General features: G+C 46.9%; 1 protein-coding gene across 2 annotated transcripts in view; it reads left to right on the top strand.

Moving 5' to 3' along the window:
• The window catches only part of kmt2d (lysine (K)-specific methyltransferase 2D), a 28,089-nt gene that overhangs the window by 2,149 nt on the left and 12,291 nt on the right, over window positions 1-13,649 (top strand). The window contains exons 2-32 of one of the 2 annotated variants that reach the window (XM_077018547.1): window positions 1,215-1,297; window positions 1,698-1,809; window positions 2,066-2,268; window positions 2,354-2,463; window positions 2,557-2,719; window positions 2,835-3,006; window positions 3,170-3,284; window positions 3,778-3,959; window positions 4,279-4,430; window positions 5,178-5,387; window positions 5,546-6,369; window positions 6,478-6,594; window positions 7,248-7,361; window positions 7,465-7,569; window positions 7,691-7,872; window positions 8,092-8,256; window positions 8,360-8,469; window positions 8,591-8,632; window positions 8,758-8,946; window positions 9,145-9,330; window positions 9,443-9,559; window positions 9,657-9,914; window positions 10,013-10,096; window positions 10,193-10,270; window positions 10,379-10,540; window positions 10,618-10,711; window positions 10,795-11,033; window positions 11,171-11,244; window positions 11,328-11,378; window positions 11,759-13,357; window positions 13,448-13,615. In XM_077018547.1, the coding sequence (XP_076874662.1) occupies window positions 1,249-1,297; window positions 1,698-1,809; window positions 2,066-2,268; window positions 2,354-2,463; window positions 2,557-2,719; window positions 2,835-3,006; window positions 3,170-3,284; window positions 3,778-3,959; window positions 4,279-4,430; window positions 5,178-5,387; window positions 5,546-6,369; window positions 6,478-6,594; window positions 7,248-7,361; window positions 7,465-7,569; window positions 7,691-7,872; window positions 8,092-8,256; window positions 8,360-8,469; window positions 8,591-8,632; window positions 8,758-8,946; window positions 9,145-9,330; window positions 9,443-9,559; window positions 9,657-9,914; window positions 10,013-10,096; window positions 10,193-10,270; window positions 10,379-10,540; window positions 10,618-10,711; window positions 10,795-11,033; window positions 11,171-11,244; window positions 11,328-11,378; window positions 11,759-13,357; window positions 13,448-13,615 (6,426 nt within the window). In that variant the 5' untranslated portion in view covers window positions 1,215-1,248. The remainder of the gene's footprint in view (window positions 1-1,214; window positions 1,298-1,697; window positions 1,810-2,065; window positions 2,269-2,353; window positions 2,464-2,556; window positions 2,720-2,834; window positions 3,007-3,169; window positions 3,285-3,777; window positions 3,960-4,278; window positions 4,431-5,177; window positions 5,388-5,545; window positions 6,370-6,477; window positions 6,595-7,247; window positions 7,362-7,464; window positions 7,570-7,690; window positions 7,873-8,091; window positions 8,257-8,359; window positions 8,470-8,590; window positions 8,633-8,757; window positions 8,947-9,144; window positions 9,331-9,442; window positions 9,560-9,656; window positions 9,915-10,012; window positions 10,097-10,192; window positions 10,271-10,378; window positions 10,541-10,617; window positions 10,712-10,794; window positions 11,034-11,170; window positions 11,245-11,327; window positions 11,379-11,758; window positions 13,358-13,447; window positions 13,616-13,649) is intronic. The other variant, XM_077018548.1, reaches the window with a different exon arrangement.

Raw genomic sequence — 13,649 nt, 5'->3', positions numbered from 1 at the left:
AGTAGTAGTGGCAGCAGCAGTAGTACTTAAACATGTATTAACTATTAAGCAACGACGGGAAAATGTACTAAAGTAGAGTTGAGATGACCGAGACACGACGTACAAAATAAATTAATCCAAATAAAGTAAGACTGTTAAGTAATAATATTTAATACATAACAAATTAATAATAGATGGTACACTATGGACATCGACAAAATATGACTTCTTTTAAAATCCTGCATCTCCCAAATGTTCACAATTGGGGCCAATTACAGAAATCAGACATATATTCAAGATTACACCGCTGGGTTTTTTTTATGCCTTGTTCAGATTTGACGGAACGGGCGAGTTTTGGGTCTTGTTTCAGCCCGAGGCCGTTAAACGCGCCACAGGAAGTGGGCCACTCGGAAGTTGTGTTTCCTTTGTGTATCTCCGTTTAGGGTTGTTTTATATGAAGGAAGTAGCGTTATATGTGAGTTATTGTGCGCGGAAAAAAAAACATTTTATTGATCTCGTTTTTTTTTACAATTACTCATCACACCCGAATGTATGTGTGTGTTTGTTTTCATGGTTCGCTCAATCGCGACCGGGAATTTTGTGCGGACGGATCGTTAACCCCGGTTAGCTAACGTGCTAGCAGGCTAACGCGCTAGCAGCCGCGGTGATCTCGGGCAGCTGCGCCGCGGCGAACTGGCACATCAGGCGGATTAAAAACACACACGCCACCCGTTAGCCATTGTGTGTCGGAGATGGTCGCTTGGCCCTTAAACCACCACAATGACCAGTATGTGAACGCCTTTTCATGGTTCGTATTCGGCACTTTTTTGTCCTCATTCTTAATTTTGGTTTATTTGTGTTTGCGTAGTTCAGTGCGGGGCGGTTTTAACTTTACGACACGCGTCGTTGTGTCACGTTTGGTGTTTCACTGCTCGGCGTGTATTCCTGGCACGCAACACGCGAAGTTTCGTTTTTACGAGGGAACTTTGTTAATTAGGAGTTTGTCTATTAACTTTGTAGGTCGTTAGCACACGAGCTAGCTGTGTTGTTGCCCTGACTAGCTAGCCTGGTCCCGCGAAAACACACGTACGTGTTTCATACAAACACTCCAGTCGTGTGGCGACGTGCCCACGATACTGCCGCATGTTGTAGTGAACGGGGATGTTTTTAACGTCGAAATGACGCGGACGAGCGCCGTGCAACAATGTTGTGATGCAAATCTGCGCCTGTTTCAGATCTCTGTAAAGGAGATCGTCTTTAGGAGAAGGAATGGACGAGCAGAAATCAAACTGCGAAGAAAATGATTCAGAAACGGCAGGTACGCGACTGCATTTGTAATTTTGTTTTAAAATTAAAAAAAAACTTTTTTGTATATGTATAAAAAATACACACACACACACACACGTATATTTGTATTTGTAAAATTGTTTATATTGCAGACATGTAGAAATGTAATTTTGCAGTCATGTGCATCCTCAGCAGTAGATTTTATTTGAGATTTTTTTTGGGGGGGGGGGTGTGATTTATTTGATAACTCTCACTGGGATTGTGCGTTAAATAGAGATGTGGTTTGTCATGTAGCAGCCTTTGCAAAATGAGAGTAGATTATGATGTTTCATTTCAATCATTTTTATGTAATTGCAACATAATGGAGAGTCCTACTGACCTTTGTCCTGCCTTACTTGTCATTTAACCTGTACCTACCATGTACTTTGCAGCTGATGACAGTGCCTCTTCAAAGGAGACTGTCCCGTCTCCAGGGGAATCAAATGCCCCTCTCTCTGCAGGGGACATCTCAGGCACTACTGTGGACACTTCCAGCGCACCAGTGTAAAGCTTTCTATTAATATTTCAGTCTGGATTGCTTTTCATTATATTTGGGCCATTTGCAAATTACTTGGCTTATGTGGAGGCTTACATTGGTACCCTACCTCATATCAACAAATCGAGCTCAGTTTTGCCAGTGTTTTAGCCTTAAGGTTATAAGGCTAAAGTTATATTGTCTGACTTGTTTTGGGTTTTTTTTTTCAACTTGTTTATTTTGTGGCTCTGAGCGCTGCTGATGTCTTGGGGATTGTTTGTTTAGGGAGATTGTCAGGGCCTGCGCACTCTGTAACTGTGTGGAAAGAAGTCTTCACGGACAACGGGAGCTCCGGTGCTTTGGGCCTTCTTCCTGTTGCCTCAGTCTGGAGGCCTCTACCTCCTTACCGCCGTTGGCTGGGAATGATGACCTGTCTTCCATTGGCTTCTCTGAACCCAACGGTCTTGCGTTTCTCTTCAATGACGCAGGTTTGGGCATAATTAGCAATACCTTGAGTAAAGTAAACTCGCAACGCATGCTCTTGTTTATGACTCCTCATATAATGTGCTACAGGGAGGTGTTGGGTTCATCACTGGTGTGCAGTGTGGTCAGAAGGAGTGCAACAGGGTGAAGGCGAGGAGCTGATAAACGTGGACAAGGCGGTCATCTCAGGGATACAGCAAGTAAGTTGAACGGTCTGCAGATCGAGCTGACTCGAGCGTCCGGAGTTTTAAAGTGAGCAGCCTCCCTCAACTCTCTGTTCTCGTACGTTTCAGCCGTGCGATTATTGTAAAAGGATGGGCGCGACCATCAGGTGCCGAGGCAACGGCTGTTCACACTTCTACCACTTCCCGTGTTCGGCGGCAAGTGGATCATTTCAGTCCATGAGGCAGTTGGCACTCCTGTGTCCTGAGCACTTACACCAGGCAGAGGAGATGGGTAAGATGGGAACAACATCAAACAACATAGCATCGCATTTGTTCTTGTATATGTCTGTTAAGACCACTGTTTTGTTGCTGTGGGGTGTTTTGTGTGTGCGTGTGTTGGCCGTTAGCTGGAGAGGAGGCCCGCTGTGTTGTGTGTGACTCTGCTGGGGACTTGTCAGGGTTGCTGTACTGTACAGGCTGCGGGCAACACTACCACGATGCCTGTCTGGAGATCAGTGCTACACCACTTCAGCGTTCTGGCTGGCAGTGCCCAGATTGCAAGGTGTGCCAAACCTGCAGGTATGTTTCATGTTCATCATTTGAATAAAAGTCAAGGTGTGGTTACTTTGCATCTGGGCGACCTGCCTTTTGTGTTTGTGTTTTTGTTTTTTTGGTGATTGCTCAAAGTGTATGGTTTGTTTTTCATCCCCATAACGTCTCTGGATGTGCTTGTGATTTCTAGGCAACCAGGGGAGGACTCTAAGATGTTGGTTTGTGACGCATGTGACAAGGGCTATCACACCTTTTGTCTGCAGCCGGCTATGGACTCCGTACCTCCGGACTCATGGAAGTGCAGAGTAAGTTCCAGTCTTGCCATTGCTAAACACGAACGATGTAGGGTTGCTCACGTCACTGCTACTTCCCCCTGTTCTCCAGTAAGTGGAATGTTCCAGTCTCTGAAGAAGTGGTCTCTATTCTCTCTTGTGCACATAGACAAGGCAGAAAGAGATACAGATCTCTTTCATATAGGGTGTGCGAAAGAGATTTCATAATTAGATAATTTGTTATTGTATTGTCCTCACTGCAGAAAAATAATCTATTTGTGAAGTCCCAAGAAGCAGAAGTTAAGCGGCCAAAATACTTACAATAAAGCTGTAATTTTTTCATTTCTTAGGTTAAGGGTTTTAGTTTTTACAGTAATGCCAATATTGAAGGTCCTGTTGACCTCAAGATCAGCTTGGCGGTTAAAGACCCCTGACAAACGACAACGCGGAGCACCTTAATTCACAAACGCTTGAGTACAGTGTGAGTGGCAGCGGTACGATAGTTGGTTTCTCCCTCTCTACCCAGCGGTGTCGTGTGTGTGCGGACTGTGGTTCACGGGGACTTGCCCTCCCTGGCTCTGAGCAGTGGTTTGAAAGCTATTCGGTGTGTGAGGGCTGTCAGCGACGGCGCACTTCCGTCTGTGGGGTTTGCAGTAAGGTCGCCGAGTCCTCAGGCCCCCTTCAGCACTGCTGCACCATCTGTCACAGGTGGGTCTGCTTGACCTAGCAAATGTTTTGAGTGTTGTGCAGTTTCCCCTACATTGGTTCTTATGAACTACTTCTGTTTTCAAATTTTTATAAAGACCAGTTCAGATGTTTCAGGCCACTAATAATCATGGAATTTTTTGCTGCTCATGAATGTGTTGCTTGGTTTCGAAAGTACACTTGGTAGCAAGCGTTAGATTCAAAAGGAGAAGATTAATAGCATTTTTTTTGCTGGTCTTTTTTTATGGTTTTGGCTTATCAAAAATGTGTGTGTGCATATGTTTACACACACGTGTGTTTATATTCGGTTTCTGTATAACAGATATGTGCACGGTGAGTGTGCCTCACTCTCTGAGGAGCCAGAAGAGAAGTGCGTCTGCCTATCATGCAGAGAGACACCTGCTGAAATCACAGAGACGGAGGTGCAGTCCGCGCAGACGGACAAGAGGGATCTGGAGGAGCCCATGGAACTGGGTATGACTTGGACTCGAGTCCGACTCGAGTCACTAAACTGATGACTTGTGACTTGACTCGACAACATCACTGAAGACTTGCGACTTGACTTAGACTTACCTTTACTGACTTGGAACCGGACTTGAGCTTTAAGACTCGAAAAGACTTGAAATGCTTATTTTAACATAATAAATAAGTAATATAGAATCACATAACTGGATCATTTTGTATTAAATGGTGCTGTAAACTGTGAACTGCTCAGCGCAGTTTATCCATAACCGAGAGGGGGAGGGGGGGAAGGGGACAGCAGTGTTGAATTTGTGCGGAGAGGACAAGCAACATGCTCCCAAAAATTATCCTGTTCAATTATAATGATTATGCTGTTGTGAATAAAAGAAGAACTGCGACATGCAAGACTTGGGACTTGACTCGAGACTTGATTGTATTGACTTGGGACTTGACTCGAGACTTGATTGTATTGACTTGGGACTTGACTTGAGACTTGATTGTATTGACTTGGGACTTGACTCGAGACTTGATTGTATTGACTTGGGACTTGACTCGAGACTTGATTGTATTGACTTGGGACTTGACTCGAGACTTGATTGTATTGACTTGGGACTTGACTCGACTTGACTTGTTACTTGCAACTTAGTGACTTGTTCACATGTCTGCCTCTTGCTGAAGTTGCTCATATGTTCTCTGGTGCTTTCTCTTGTCGTTTTTTGCTGGTGTTTTTCTGTGTATTCGAATTCTGCTCTTGTCCAGGTACGGAGGCCGGGGCGGCAGGACCGGCGGATGTGAACGAAGGCATTACAGAAGCAGAGCTGCAGAAAGACACGGGCACGCTCTCCACGGGCGCTCTCTCCACGGGCGCTCTCTCCACGGGCGCGCTCTCCACGGGCGCGCTCTCCACTGATCCACACCTGAAGAGTGGAGACTCCACCGAGGTGCAGACCGTTGGGGTCGAGGCTTCAGGTAATCACAAGGGTCAAAGCAAAGTGCACACATCATTTTGTTTATCGAAGGTTTGCACAGTTGCTTATCGAGTGTCATTTTGCTCTTGCTGATGAATGCAACTTCACTCTGCTGGAAAGTTATTTACATACATTTTCATAATGTGAACATTTTTATAGGTGGCAGTGGTGTACCTGGAGGAGCCTCTATTGAGCCTGTTGAGTCTGATGGTGCTGACGGTACAGAGGAGAAATCGGAAGAGTCACACATTTCTCTGGACAGCCTTGCTAGCCCGGTCACGGACACTATGGTGGAAGCCAAATCTGATGTAGCAGAGACCCAAGCAGATTGTGATGAACTGCCACAAGAGGAATCCAGCAGTCAACAGGGGAAAGAGTTAAGCACCAATGTGGATGCTACAGAAACGGCGCCCCCTACAGTCAGCTCATCCCCTTCTTCTCAAACCCCGCCATCTGTTGTTTTGGAAGAGGCGGAGCCTATTGCAATGGACGAGGAGAAGGTGGAGCCAAAGGAGCAGATTGAGGATGTTTTGGACAGGACTTCTCCCAGCGCTCCTCAAATGGAGCTTCCCTATGCCTCGGACACGGATGAGAGACCGGGTCAGTCGGAGGACGAAGAGGAAGACGAGGAAGATCACGGCGAAGAGGAGCTGTCTGAGGAGCCTCTCTGTAAAGATGACCTTTCGGAGGAGGCTCAGAAACGGGAGGATGAGACTCGGGAGGAAGGCGCCAAGTCGGACCTGCTGCTTGACGAGACGTCCAACATGAGTCACGGGGACGAGAGCAGCAGTGGCTTCCTGGGCTCGCCGGCAGAGGCCGACGTCCAAATGCTGAACATGGACCTCGGCGGCGTGCCCACCGGCAGGTCGCGCTCGGACTCCCTGCTCACCGAGACCGATGACTCCTTGCCCTTTGACCCGCTCAAGTGTGATGGAGAGAAGCTGAAGAGGAGAGGGTCTCCAGGTCGCTCTAGAGTGAAACCGGTAAAGTGTTTAGACATTGGCTCGCGAATCACCATCCTTACTGTGTGCGGTTATTAAATAAACACACATTTACAGATGCAAGTAACTTCTTGTTCTGTAAATCTACAGGGAAGGGGTGGTGGCGGTGGTTTCCCAGGGAAACGACGACCACGAGGTGGGGGCACTGGAAGAGGTCGAGGGAGATCGCGTCTCAAGGCCATGGCCTCGTGCATCGACGCCTTCTTGGTAAGTTTCACTTCCAGAACTATATATTTTAGTTATTGTTTTCTATTTAAATGATATCTACATGCTCCGATTAGGTTTGATGTGTCGGTGGTATGTAGCTGTCACAGTGCATTCAGCTGCCAACTCACATAACATTTCTTTTATCTTTAGTTCATTTATTTGTTTTGGGCATGTGCTTTTGTTTATCCAGTGAGATAAGCAATTCAGTTTGTTTCAGCTCAGAATTCAGTTTTCTGTACCATATGAAATTTAGACCCTATATGAGGATATTAACATGTAAGAATTCCGTGGTTGGCACAACTTTAACATTTAAAAAATCTATACAATTTTTTTAAATAAATTTTTTTGAACTTTGAATAATTGCATTAGTTTAATTTTACCAAAAGTTATTTGGTCACTGGATTTAAGCAGGTATTTTAATTTACAGTGCATTCTAACGTATTTCTAGCAAAAAACAATCCAACACACGTGTGTGTGTGTGTGTGTGTGTGTGTGTGTGTGTGTGTGTGTGTGTGTGTGTGTGTGGCATCTTGGAGGGATTGTGCAGGGGAGCAACCCCGATTTTATTTGCACAGCTTGAAACGACAGGCAAACACCATCACTGTTCTGTTTCTAGCCTGAGCTAACCGTTTTCACCGTTTTCATCGCTATAGCAAACCATGACTGCAGACACCGGACTAAACAAAGAGGAAGAGGAGGAGGAGGATGACACCATGCAGAACACGGTGGTGCTCTTCTCCAACACTGATAAATTTGTTTTGCAGCAGGTAATCATTTAATGTTTATTGCTGGATTATTCTGTTCCTGTGCTCAGATTTGACTTGCAGTGTCTGAGTGCTCTCTTTGTCCTGCCCATGTCCTGCCCCCTAGGACATGTGTGTAGTGTGTGGCAGTTTTGGGCGTGGCGTCGAGGGCCAGTTGCTGGCCTGTGCGCAGTGCTCTCAGTGCTATCACCCGTACTGCGTGAACAGCAAGGTAGGCCCTTCTCTGCTCTCTGTGCTGTTGCTCTGCCCACTGGGGGGTTGCTCCACCCACTTCTGTGTTCTGTGAACACAGAGCTAGCCAATGAGCCTTTGTCTCCATGCTCGCTGTGCAGATCACCAAGATGATGCTGAGAAAGGGCTGGCGGTGTCTGGAGTGCATCGTGTGTGAGGTCTGTGGCAAGGCCTCCGACCCGTCTCGCCTGCTGTTGTGTGACGACTGTGATGTCAGCTATCACACCTACTGCTTGGATCCGCCCCTGCACAATGTGCCCAAGGGAGGCTGGAAGTGCAAATGGTACCTCTCTCTTTCCTTGATGGGTTCACCGTTCCTCTGAAAGTCTGTGCGAACATAGTATTGGTGTTATGGTTTTGTCATATTTGTAACTGGTGTGTGTTCTTTTCATTTTATTGTAAATAAAGTGTTGTCCTAATAGTCTGACCAGTGGCAGTTAGAGTTTTAGTGTTCTAGTGTCCTAGTGTCCCAGTAACAGAGCTGGCACTCTCTCTGCCTCAGGTGTGTGTGCTGCATGCACTGTGGGGCAAGCTCCCCGGGGTTCCACTGCGAATGGCAGAACAACTACAATCACTGCGGCCCTTGTGCCAGTCTGGTCACGTGCCCCGTGTGTCGTCAGAACTTCATGGAGGAAGAGCTGCTTCTGCAGTGCCGGCACTGTGACAGGTGGGAGTTACGCCTCGTGGACCGTGGAAGTATTCATTAGAGGGAATGGGTGGTAGTTTTGATCACGTTGGGTGGTTCTTGATGCTTTGTGGTTCTGCCTTAGATGGGTCCATGCTGTATGTGAGAGTCTCTATACTGAGGATGAGGTAGAACAGGCGTCGGATGAAGGCTTTGCCTGTACGGCTTGCACTCCATATGTTCCCAGACCTGTTGGTGAGTTTCTTGGAAGTGGACCTGACTGTTTTTGTTAGCGTATATGAGGGTAAATTTGTCTCACTAGCTAACATTTGAAGTGGCGTTTGGTGATTTTAACATTTTGTTTTCCTTTCTGCAGTGGAGTCTCCAATGATCTCTACGTTTAAGATAAAAGAACCTGGTATGTTTCATTTTCTTTTTTTTTTGTACATCCCGTGACGAGGGAAAACGTTTGCTCCCTGTGCACGCGTTCCTGAAATGCTATGTAAAAGGTTCTAATCTACTCTTAACGTTTGGCCCATCCAGAGCCGCAGTTTTACAGGCTAGAGGGGGTGTGGCTGACCGAGACGGGCATGTCCTTACTACGCAGCATCTCCATGTCGCCCCTGCACAAGCGAAGGCAACGGCGCTCCCGTTTGGGTACCATCTGTATCGAGGGAGCCCCCGACGGCCTAGATCTGAAAGAGGGTGAAGGTGATGGAGATGAGGCTAAAGGTGTGTGTTTGTGTTTTATCAAGGTTTCCTCGTGCCCTAAGCCATTTTTTTTTTCCATGCCCCTTGTTGTCTTTTGCTTGCGCACTGGGGACTTTGCTTTTACTATATATGGTCTTTAAAAATGTCTGTTTAGTTGTGCCTTGAATCTCTTGCTTGTGAACAGGTTTAAATAGAGCCATGATTGTTTATTTTTGACAGGCTGTGCTGAGTCAATGGAGTGCGAGTCCAAACTGGAAGCCCCTGGAAGTCCTGACCGTGAAGGAGTGGACAAGGAGACTGGGGTAGATGGGGGCATGGAGGGTCTGGCGGACTGTGAGGCTCTCAAAGGTGGAGTAGAAGACACCGATGAGGGGAAGAAGAGGAAGCGAAAACCGTACCGGCCAGGTGGCTACATCCCTGATTATCAGATAATCATGTGTTTTCTGGTGGCTTATGTTCATCAGTGTTACCACAGTAGCCTACGTGGCCGCTATAATGAACACTGCCTCCGTTGTAGGGATCGGTGGGTTCATGGTCCGACAAAGAAAATGTCACACGCGGATGAGGAAAAGCCTGTCTGTGTCTGGGGACGGTGTGTCCGAAGGACAGGCAGCTGAGACTAAACTCGAAGAAGGCAAGTGGAATCAAGACGCAACTGCCAAGCAGTCTGTACAAACGTTTTATGTTTAGATGAAAAGAATGAATAGCTTAGTATGTGTTTTTGTGTTTAGGCCCTCATCCTGACATGGATCCGCCTGATCTTAAGGCTTTGGAAGGAGAGGGTGAGCAAGCGAAAAAGCGTAGGGGGAGAAAGAAGAGCAAGTTGGAAGATATGTTTCCTGCATATCTACAGGAAGCTTTCTTTGGGAAGACCTTGCTTGACCTGAGTAAAAGGGCTTTTCTAGCTCCTTCGGGCCAGAGACCTTCTCAGGGCCTTCAGAAACCCTCGTTACCTGCTCTCGTGGGTAGACCTAATGCTCCAGTATCAGGTTAGGCCCAACTCTATACTAATGGGAAAATCTGTATGTAACCTGTTATGCTTTTGTACATTACACAGGTTTTTACATTCACATGCGTTCTCTTCTAGCAGAGGCTGGCCAGCAATCTGCTGGATGCTCAATGCAGCTTAAGCAGGAGACTGATGGCCCAAAGCCTCAGGGAGAGATGAAATGTAGGTTGCATAGCTGTGAAGTGTTCAAAACAATGGCTTCTGAACTTTATCTGGAGAAAATTGTTTCAAAAAAAATTTTTTGACACTGTCTTTCAGTGGTAACAGGTGAACAGCCCTCTCTCCAAGGTCAAAGTTTAGACGATGCTTCTGGCCCAGACACACAAACGAATAAAGGTAGAAGCTACAATAGATTAAATTTCTTAACATTTTGTGAATAGATAAATCAGAATTATTATAAAACTTGGTTTGTGAAAATTGCTTTTTTTTTTTTGTTGTGCCCAGGTCTTCCACAGGAAACTGAAAGTCAAAATTCTGAGCAGTTCTTCCAGAAGGTACTTGGACCCTTGGAGGGGAGTTCTCAAAGTGGCACAGTTCAAGCTGGCAAAGGGCCAGTCCTAGAAGGGGAGCCAAATCGCAGTGGTTTGCCCCAAAGAATCCTTCCAGGTATGGACAGATTCTGTGCAGACCTGCCAGCTTGCTCTTGCCACTGACATTAAAAGTGCAGTCTGACTGTGAGTTAGCTGATTCTTTTACAGGTACCTCTGGCTCATTGCCCTCAGCTAATATCACAGAGCCGTTTCAAGGACTTTCTCAGTCCCCGTTTTTTGACCTGCGGTGAGAATTAAACTTTCTCAAAACTGTTCACATGATATCTTCATTTGTGATAGTTTTGTAATCATTTGGTCTGTCTCCCCCAGTGACCGTAGTGGACTTTTCAGTCCAGAACAGGATGAGGACAGCCCTTGGGCAACACCCTCTACTCCAGCAACACCCTCTACTCCTCCAACTCCTACTGAACAGGAGGGTGATGGCCTCTCCTACAACCAGCGCAGTCTGCAGCGGTGGGAGAAAGACGAGGAGCTGGGAAACCTCTCCACCATTTCTCCTGTGCTCTATGCTAATATCAATTTCCCTAACCTCAAGCAAGACTACCCTGGTATGTACAAATTCACCAAATTAAATAAATATGTATAATTAAAATATCTTGGCTATCCAAAGGTGTAATTAAATTACTGAAATGACTAATTCAAACGACTGACATACAGGGGCTAAGCTTTTTATTTATTTGTACAGACTGGGCCAGTCGCTGCAAGCAGATCATGAAGGTTTGGAGAAAAGTATCCGCTCCTGACAAGGTTCCCTATCTGGTAAGAGATGGATATAATGTTGACAGTGCAAGAGATGACTAAATATTGATAATTAACTTGGCTTTTTTTCCCTTTTCATCCAGCAAAAGGCCAAAGATAACAGGGCGGCTCAGAGAATCAGCAAGGCACAAAAGGTATTTTTTAATTCATACACCACTCCTCATTTGTGTAGCACGATACGATACATTTTTGATACAGAATTAGAAAAGAAATGCTAACAAAAATGTAGCTTTTGTTAGTTTTGGGGTGTTTTTTTTATTTTTCTCATTTTCCAACAAAAAGGACAACCTGAGTAGGGAGAACTGGCACGTGTAATTTTCTTAAGATGACAAAAAATGTTGAGTGGTAACATCTAAGTGTGGTTTGCAAATTGAGTGTTGCATAAAAGTGTTTGACAAATGTTATTTGGTAAAAGTAAACAAAATTAGACCATAGGGTAACATCTCAAAATTCAGCAAAATGAAACTCAAACAACAATACTGATATCGGCTCTTTTCTGTGTTCTTCTCCACAGCAGGCTGAAAGTCAGGTGTTAAGACCTATTAAAACCGAGACGGTTCGGGTAAAAGGGGAACGTCCCAATCTGCACCTTCAGATTCCACCACCCTCTGGATCTCTTTCCACTCCTTCTCAGCCCAGTTCTGCAGAGAGCCCCTTTCCATTTACCCCGGATACGGCGTCTTCAACCTTTTTCCCAGATGGATCTATGAAGTCTTCAGGCTCAGCAGATGTTCAGACTGAACCTTTTTATAAGCCACCATCCCAGTCCCCTCATGCTCAATCTCAACCATCTACCCCATTCTCCCATCCTTCCTCCAGCCCCCTGCAGGCCTCCTCAGGTTTCCCTTTACCTGGCCCACAGGGTGCTCCTCAGGGACGGCCAGCCAGTCTCGGATCTCTTGATATGCAGCCAGGGACTCCTCGTAGGGCCCAGCAGATCGATCCCTTTTTTAAACCACAACAGGTCCTTCCACCACAGACCCAACAAGCCTCTCAGGAACCTATGCGCCTCCCTGAGAGTCCCAGACCCAAAGCTGGTGGGAAGGGAGACTCCCCTATGTTCTCCCCACCTCACGCAACCCACCTTGGAGAACCCATTCGTGGCCAGCAGGGAATTGTTCGACAAGAGTACGCTTCATCTCCATCTCCCTCTGCTATGGCTTCTTCTCCAGCTGGAATGGGTCAAAGCAGAGCAGACATGCGCGCCCCTTCTCCACGTGCCTCTATTGGTCGACAGGAACTAGGCACAGGTTCCCCAGCGGGAATGCTGGACACTGGCGATGGCTTGTTCAAAGCTCCCATGACACCCCGCATGCATCAGGGGGATGCTGGGAGCTCATCTGCTCCCCTCCCACTTAATGCCTCGCCTAATCATCCCTCTGAGAGTTATCGCCAGTCTCCCTCTTCATTTTCTGATCCATATGCCCAATCTCCCCTCACACCCCGGCCGCAGTCTGGAGACGGTTCTTCCCCTTTACCCCAAAAACTGACTGCACCCCAGCAAGAACCGTATCCAAAGGTGGCCTCTAGCCCTCATTCAAAAAGTAGTTCTCAGTCACCTCTCACTCCAGCAGTCCTCTCCAATGATGGACTGTCTGTGCAGTCACCAGCCACTCCTCGCTTTCAGTCTCCAGACCCGTACTCCCGGCCACCCTCACGACCTCAGTCCACGGACCCTTTTACCTCTTTACACAAACCTCCTCGGACAACTTCAGCACCCACCGAGGTTCCCTTCAGAGGCTCTCCTCACCATAGCCAGCAGCCTCCTTGTTCGCCATCTGTAGGGGATCCTCTCACTGGAAAACCTCCCGGACCTTTTAGCGTCAGCCCCAGTATGGGCGCCCTTCAAATCGGCCAGCAGCAGGCAATGAGCCAGCAGCAAGTGATGACTCACCAAGCTCAGGTTCAGCTCCCCCAGTCACAAACCATGGCTGCAGACGTAAATACTAGAATAGCACTATCATCTGGAAACCAAGACGGCATTTCCGTGCGGCCACCGGATGCACCACACATGCCAGGCATGCCAGCCACTCAAGAACTACCTGAGCTTTCGACTGGTCAGGATCAGGCTCTCATTGGCCTAAGTCCGTCTGAGCTCGAAAAGCATAGACAGGTAATTGAACAACTCCCAAGTGGTTCGAGATTGTTAGTGGCAAGTCGTTAACACGATGCTCAACAGCTCTGCTTCTCTCTTTCCCTGCAGAGGCAGAGACTTAGAGAATTTCTGATCCGGCAGAAAATGCAGAGGACCTCACTCCGCCAAGAGAAGGAGGCAAGTGCAGCCACTAATAATGCTTCAAATTGGCAAGAAGGAGAAATGGCAGGTTATCAGCAAGATAAAACACAACGGGCACCACCTCCTTACCCACAGGTATGCCTTAACACTTTCCGCTGAGATGAGGACC

Source organism: Brachyhypopomus gauderio, chromosome 10 (assembly GCF_052324685.1).
Source record: "Brachyhypopomus gauderio isolate BG-103 chromosome 10, BGAUD_0.2, whole genome shotgun sequence".
Taxonomy (NCBI): Eukaryota; Metazoa; Chordata; class Actinopteri; order Gymnotiformes; family Hypopomidae; genus Brachyhypopomus; species Brachyhypopomus gauderio.
Note: the sequence above shows the minus strand (reverse complement) of the source record. Positions and strands in the feature narration are given on the sequence as shown.